Source organism: Gadus macrocephalus, chromosome 10, assembly GCF_031168955.1.
Source record: "Gadus macrocephalus chromosome 10, ASM3116895v1".
NCBI classification, from domain to species: domain Eukaryota; kingdom Metazoa; phylum Chordata; class Actinopteri; order Gadiformes; family Gadidae; genus Gadus; species Gadus macrocephalus.
The window spans coordinates 4745857-4753688 of record NC_082391.1 but is presented as its reverse complement, the minus strand read 5'-3'; the positions used below and the strand labels follow the sequence as shown (position 1 = coordinate 4753688).

The 7832-nt window shown below is 50.7% G+C and overlaps 1 protein-coding gene across 1 annotated transcript in view; it reads right to left on the bottom strand.

Annotated features, from left to right (window-relative positions):
• Positions 1-765: 765 nt before the first annotated feature.
• LOC132466494 (DNA-directed RNA polymerase II subunit RPB1-like) overlaps positions 766-7832 on the bottom strand; it is a 21858-nt gene continuing 14791 nt past the window's right edge. The window contains exons 9-11 of the mRNA XM_060063745.1: positions 2466-2679; positions 1225-2203; positions 766-1193 (exon numbers count right to left, since the gene is read on the bottom strand). Coding sequence (XP_059919728.1) covers positions 766-1193; positions 1225-2203; positions 2466-2679 — 1621 coding nt within the window. The remainder of the gene's footprint in view (positions 1194-1224; positions 2204-2465; positions 2680-7832) is intronic.

The following is a 7832-nucleotide window of genomic DNA, read 5'->3' as shown; positions in this document are numbered from 1 at the left end:
TTGACTAAAATCTTACTCCAGGGAGAGCAACATCTCCAGTTAAATCTAGGGTATTGAATTTTTAATTGGAGCGTAATACATTTTAATTGGTATGGCCTAAAACAAATTCATTACGATCAGAATGAGTGATTGCTTTGTGTGTTGCTGTCATGCATTACTTATAATCAAAACAGATAAGTGTGGATTAATAAAATAACAAACAATCCATCCGCCACTAAAGAGTCTGTGTTTAAGCTCTCTTAAATATGCTGTAGGTCATATCTGAGAGTTGTAGAGAGGGAAAGAGAGAGAGAGAGAGAGAGAGAGAGAGAGAGAGAGAGAGAGAGAGAGAGAGAGAGAGAGAGAGAGAGAGAGAGAGAGAAGGGAGAGAGAGAGAGAGAGAGAGAGAGAGAGAGAGAGAGAGAGAGAGAGAGAGAGAGAGAGAGAGAGAGAACAGAGAGCAGAAAAGAGCGGGAAGGGGCCAAAGTTGCCAAACATCCAAAACGGCATCCCCTCTCTCGCTTCCTCCCTCCCTATGTTTTCAACCATTGAGAAGTGTTGCATTTCCGCATCAGTGATTGAGAAACCAGATGGATTCCCTAAACCAATCAGTGAGGAGATTCCATGATTGGTCAGAAATAAGCCAATCGCGGTCTAAAATAGTTGCCTCAAATCCCTCAGAGCTCCGGAGCTCCAGAACATGGACATGGGTGAAGCCATGCGTGTGTGTGGGTTGTCCCCAGGTGTAGCGTGGTGTGGAGTCGGGGGCTGGGGGCCCCCTGCTACTCACGTGGCGGGCGTGGCCTTGTAGCTGGGGGGAAGGGACACGGCGGCGGGCATCCCCCGGTTCTGGCTCACGCCAGGGGGCGGGGCCTGGGCGGGAGCCGGGACGATGGGGGCGAAGGGGGAGCGGGGGAGGGAGGGGGAGAGGCCGGGCCGCTGCTGGGGCTGGGCGTGGCCTGGGGAGTGGGCGTGGCCGGGGGGGTACAGGGGGCCGGAGAGGGGCAGCGGGGAGCGGGCGGGGGAGCGAGGGATGCCGGAGCCCTGGGAGGGCAGCACGGAGCAGAGGTAGGCCCGGGCGTCTGGGTTGGCGGGCAGGGAGGCGCTGCCCAGCCCCGTGGCACTGGGCGCGCTGGGAACGCTGGGGGTCAGGGTGATGGTGGAGCGCATGGGCGTGCGGGGGAGGGAGGTCGGGGAGGGGAGGAAGGAGGAGGGGGAGGTGGGGGGAGGGAGGAAAGAGGGAGGAGAGGGGGGAGGAGGAGCAGAGATGGAGACGGAGGAGGAGTGGACCGGGGGAGGGGGGGGGGGGAGGGGCAGCAGCCACGGCGGGGGGGGAGGTGGGGGAGCTGAGGCCGGAGGAGGAAGGGGAGGACTTCCTCGTCCCGTTTGCCTGGGAGTCGGCCAGCAGATGGAACTGGGACTGGTTCTGGGAGAGGGACTGGGACTGGTTCTGGGAGAGGGACTGGGACTGGGAGACCGAATGGGCATTGAACTGGGACTGGTTCTGGGAGAGGGACTGGATCTGGGCCTGGGAGTGGGACTGTGTCTTGGACTGGGAGACGGACTGGGAGTGGGACTGGGCCTGGGAGACGGACTGGGATTGGGAGAGGGCCTGGGAGTGGGACTGGGACTGGGAGAGGGACTGAGCCTGGGAGTGAGACAGGGACTGGGAGTGGGACTGGGACTGGGAGAGGGACTGGGACTGGGAGAGGGACTGGGCCTGGGAGTGGGACTGGGACTGGGAGAGGGACTGGGCCTGAGCCTGGGAGTGGGACTGGGACTGGGAGAGGGACTGGGCCTGAGCCTGGGAGTGGGCCTGGCTCTGGGAGTGGGACTGGTTCATCATCTGGCTACGGGACATGGTCATCTGGGAGTTCTGGTTGGAGAGCATCCTGGACTGGGCCAGGGTCTCGGCCAGGGCATCAGGGCTGCCAGGGGCCTGGCCGGGGGCCTGGCCGGGGGCCTGGCCGGGGCTGTAGGAGGCCGGGCTGCAGGGGCCCTGGCTGGGGCTGCAGGGGTCCTGGCTGGGGCTGCAGGGGTCCTGGCTGGGGCTGCTGGGGGGCAGGCTCTGGGAGCGCTCGTAGCTGGGCGCCTGGAAGCTGGGCTGGGACTGGATGAAGTGGCGCGGCCGCTCGTAGTTGAAGCCGCTGGGGGGGAAGGCGCTGGGCTTGAAGGTGGGCAGGTCGGACAGGTTCATGCTGTCGGCTCCTGGGTGGGTAGGGGACTGGTGGGGGCAGAGGAACCGGCACGTCATCACAGGCATCGGGTCAACGTGAAACACGACCGGGTCAGAATAGGTAACATGGACGCTGGCCGGGTCCTCAAAGTTGTCACAAATTAAAATGATGCCAACGTATGATCCATCTGCGTTTCAACGTAAGGAGCATCAAGAGAGCAGCTGACACATGAATGCATTGACATAAAAAAGGTTTTAAATATGAAAATATGACGTTTTTCTGTTTCTGGGACATCACAACCTCACGTACGTTGAAACTGATCTTGCTGGGGCTGAAGAGTTTGGGCGCGGGGGCCTGCGGAGGGGGAGTGGGCGAGCGGGTCAGGGGGGTGTCCTCGGGTGACCTTTGACCCTCTGAGCTCAGCAGGCTCTCCTCCGCGCTGTACAAGAAGGGCTCCTGGGGCGAGGAGGGCTCCTGGGGCGAGGAGGGCTCCAGGAGAGAGTGGTTGGCCTGCTCAGGGAAGCTGTGGAGACAAGGGACCACATGAGGAGCTCTTCACACTGATCTGGGGTCTGCTTGGGGCTACTGGCTCTCAAACATTCCTTCATCAGTCCCTCCAGATAAACGCACTTATGCGATCGCATAATTCAATGCATAATCAGCCAAAGTCTGCATATTCATTCGGGGGCTGCATTTTTTCAAATATGCCGCACTTTCACTGCATAAATTGTCGATTTCCGCTCAAAATATGTGGGGCTTGCATGATTTCATAATCCCTGCATTTTCATTGCAAAAATATATCTTAGCAAAAGGTAAAAAAAAATTGCGATTACTTCATACAAGAGCAGCCATTTCCCCCTGTTGCCATGGGAACGTTAAGAAGTGACATAATTACGGGACTACAACGTCATGAACGTCTTGAACGAAAAGCTGCATTTTCCCGCAATTTCATCGCATAAAATTCCCGCAATTTCATCGCATAAAATTGCATAAATATGCCGCATATTTCATGGGATTTTTTAAGAAAACGTGCATAATCAAGGATTTTTGGCCGCAACGATCACAATAAATGCCGCATTTTTCTGGAGGGACTGGTTCATACTCTAGGTCAGTGTTTTCAACCTGTTGTATGCTGGTGGTACGCAAGGTCTTATTAAAGGTGGTCTGTGGGATTTCATTCTTCAAATAGACACATGTACAATAGTAGAAAATATGATATGTAGAGTAAATAGGTTTCGAATATTGTTCAGTTATTATAGTATTATGGCTAGTTAGTATTCCACAATTATTTATATTTCCAATCATATTGTTTTTCTCGTAATGTTATCCGTTAATGCTTGCTGTTCATTTGGGAGCAAAAGCAGTGTTGCCGGCTATTTCATTCCACTTTTTCCCAATGTGTCTTGCAGTTATAATTGTGTATAAAGGAGGCACTGGCACTCTGCTCATTCATTGCATGTAATTATATCGATTAATAGTAAGGTGTCTGTGAAAGGTCTTCATCAAATATCAGGGGAACACCTAAGGTCAAAGGTTGGGAATCACTGCTTTAGATTAACCTGTTGAAGTTGATTCCTGGATTCGCTACGATGTATAAAGCAATGGTCCAACCCAGAGCCCAGCCCAAAGATAACTTGCATGTAGAACAATCTTAAATTAATCCTTAGGCACACTACCAGGGAGTCTTACAGGCATCGCCATCAATCAACTGTTATATGTACCAACTACTGGAAGCAATGTCCTGCTGAAGAACACTTGGGTCCTGGCCTTCATGTTGATGTTACTCTGACCCGTACCGCCTTCCTTGCTGCCGACCAAGTATACGCCTTCATGGCAACGGTATTCCCTGATGGCAGTGGTACATATCAGATAGGATTATGCACCCTGCCACAAAATAATGGTTCAGGAATGGATCGAGGAACATGACTAAGAGTTCAAGTTGTTGACTCCGAAATTCCCAGATCTTAATCCGATCTAGCATCTGTGGGATGGGCAGGAACAACAAGTCAGACTCCTGGAGGCCCCGCCTCGAAACTAGCAAGACTTAAAGGATCTGTTGCACCAATGACTTGGCGCCAGATACACCAGGACCCCTTCAGAGGTCCTGGGTAGTCCAAGCCCCCATGAGTCAGAGCTGTTCTTGTAGCATGAGGGGGACCTTCAGAACACCAGGCAGATGGTCATAATGTTGTGGCTGTTCCTACGACCGGTAAATGGACTGCATTTATCTAGCGCTTTTCTAACCAGTGGCCACTCAAATCGCTTTACAATATTGGCTAACATTCGCCCATTCATTCCCACATTCCCACACTCATGGCGGTGTCAACCACGCAAGGGGACAGCCAGCTCGTCAGGAGCAGTGAGGGTGAGGCGTCTTGCTCAGGGACACATTGACACACACCTAGGAGGAGCCGGGGATCAAACTAGCAACCTTCCGCTCTACTTCCTAAGCCCTCGATGTGTCTTCTGTGTGCAAGACAAGAGCGGAGTGTATCCTGAGTCTGGTCCATGCCTGTTGACACACAATGCTGCTCCCCCAGCCATTACCAAGAAACCCAGAGAAAGAGAAAGAGTAAGCAACACTGTAACGCGAGTCACTGCTGGGGCCACGGGTAACCTAATCACAGTTTATTTCGGAGCAGCTCAAAGGAACAGAATTTTATTTGACGACGCACTGCGACGTCTTCGAAATGATCCGTCTTCCTGGCTACAGTGCATTCAAACGACTCGGGCCGCCCAGCGCACAGGCCGGCGTCAAGACAGCCGATGAATACGTCTGCCCGCACTCACCGTCAGCACACTAAGCTGTTTACTTCCTGGAGCACTCCAGAAACCCTCGCTGTAATGGGGGCCAGTGGGGCCTTTCACTCTTTCTACTTAAGAAAGAATGCCGTTGCCATGGATGACTTGGGGCCCCCGCTCCGCTCGCCAGGGTCTACGGGGGGACCGTAACGACCACAGCAGAGCTCCCCCTGCGATTGCGTCTGTGGCTCCCTGCCTCGCTCCTCCTCCTCACTCTGTCATTCACAGAAGCAGCAGAGTGTTGTCCCGCCATTTTACATCCACACCCGCCCACCTGACACATGAGTCATCCTGCATGTTGTTCTATTGTTATACCAAAGTGTTAGCGCTGAATATAAAGTTTGGTTGTTTATGTGACGCAGTGCATACATCAGCAGAACTAGAACTACTAAAACTCCAGAGGAGCGGTATGGGAGGACTGGGAAGGAGAGGAGGGCCAACTCGTATTCAAACTCCTGCTGAGGAGCGGAATGGGAGGACTGGGAAGGAGAGGAGGGCCAAGCAGTGATCCCTCCAGGGAGTTCAGGAAGGCTCAGTGTTATGGATACGATACCTGCTGGAGTTGTCTAAATCAAATGAGAAAGACAGACGTCTAGTTGTTGTTTTTTTAACATCTTGCAGCAGGAAATTACAAAAAAATTGGCAGAACCAGTTTCAGCTACCTCAGGGTCGGGCCTTTCCCCTGACACAGAGCATTTACATATGCACAAAATGTCTCACTACATCTGTAGACCTTCTATAGATCATTCCCTCAATTATCAACTGAGTTATTGATCACAATGTATGATCACCAATGTAACGCTGCCTCATAATTTCTTTGCAGTACCGATGCACTGGTAGCGATTTATCACGCCCAACAATATTCCGTGTCCAACTAACGTGTATTGCCAATATCAATATCAGGGCATCCCAAGTTCACTGAACAAGTCCTTTCCTGCAGCCGAGACCCACCGCGCACAATTACTAACATTACATTCATCAGAAACACATCCATCAGAAAGGGATACGGTTAATGTCAGTTACAGTATGCAGGTGTGTGTGTGTGTGTGTGTGTGTGTGTGTGTGTGTGTGTGTGTGTGTGTGTGTGTGTGTGTGTGTGTGTGTGTGTGTGTGTGTGTGTGTGTGTGTGTGTGTGTGTGTGTGTGTGTGTGTGTGCAGCAGGGTGTTAATGAGCTTGATTTTGATTGTGTACTTGGGAAGTGTCAGTGTGAGTGTCGGTGTGAGTGTCAGTGTGTGTGTGTGTGTGTGTGTGTGTGTGCATGTGCGCACGTGCGTGCGTGTGTGTGACGTGTGCAAGGGGGCAGCTATATCGGTCTTGGAATTCTGACATCAGCTGGCAGGTGCAGATTACTTTTTAAAGGAGAACCGTCCACCAACACACGCACCTGCACACGCGCACACACACACACACACACACACACACACACACACACACACACACACACACACACACACACACACACACACACACACACACACACACACACACACACACACACACACACACACACACTGCTGCTCTTTGAAGTCTCCTGGTGAGTAAAGACAACAGTGTGGACGCTACATGTCCAGGGGATTCTGCTGGACGCGACCGGCTCCAGGCATATTAGTCGCCTCAGATGTGAGCAGGATCAGGTTTAATGGCCCAAGGGCTTGGGTCGCAAAGCTTTCATTTAGACCAACAGTGCTAAAAAACGGGCCTCTGTTTGAGTTGCTCTGACCAGGCCCATTTCAAAACAATTAAAATAATTATTGTTATTACAGGTTTTAGATATCATTTTAACTTAACCTCGTTTATTGTCAAAATCTAGGAATAGAGAAGAAGAAAAGACAACAACATTGTATTATTTTGTTTGTATTTGAATTTTGAATTGGTATAATTAACTATGAGGCCATTTTTGATTACCTTCTGAAGTAGGCTTGAAATCCTATCTCAAGACATGCAAGCATCTAATGGATTCATACACAATAACCCGATGAACTGCACTTCCCAACTCACGTGAGCAGCCACAAGAGCAACAGCCAAAGAAAGTCCTTATTTTATTTTTTTTGCAAAAGCTTCTTGAGACAATGTTTGCAAATCTCCAACCAGGCTAATTCGACTATTTTGAATTATAACTAGAGGTTACCAACGAGCTCTATATTGTGTATACGTTCAGTAAAGGGTTAACTGTGAGCACAGGGAGCGCATTTACAGATGATCTCATACCCCCATTGAGATGGCCAACAGTTTTACTTTGGGATGGCCTCTCTGGTACGCGACAGGGAAGCACTATCAACACACCGTACACGAAAAGGGCTAAAACACGAACTTTATGAGCGCCTGCTGACTCGCGCGCACTTATTCCCCAAACACTGCGTGAACTAAACAAAAGTTTCATGAAAAAAGAGCATAAACAATTATGTCTTGAATTAATTACTGGTACAACACACAATACACAATACAACACATAATTCATTATGTGTTGAATTAAGAAAAGTTTGAAAACCAACCTTGCTACTTAACGCCATCCCTAAGTGGAATAATGTGTTCCAATTAAATAAAAACATAGTTTTATCATTGAATAATTTTTGCTAATTGTTGAAAATCCAAAATTCCCTACCTTCCGCAGCCTAACGATTTCAGGCCAACTAAGAACCAATAGCCTCTGACATGGCCCTAGATTCTAATGTAGAGCTGCTATCCGGCTCCTGGTCCGAGGAGGTCCGCGCTGAATCCACCGGGGGACTGGAACAGGTGACAGCGCGCGCACACGCTGGGGAAGGGGCGCGGGCTCGAATCCCCCCCCTCCCCAAGCGAATTGATGATCATCCATTAATTTACCGTTTACATGTGTAGAATTATTTGATTTTTTTAGATTCAACTTTAATTTA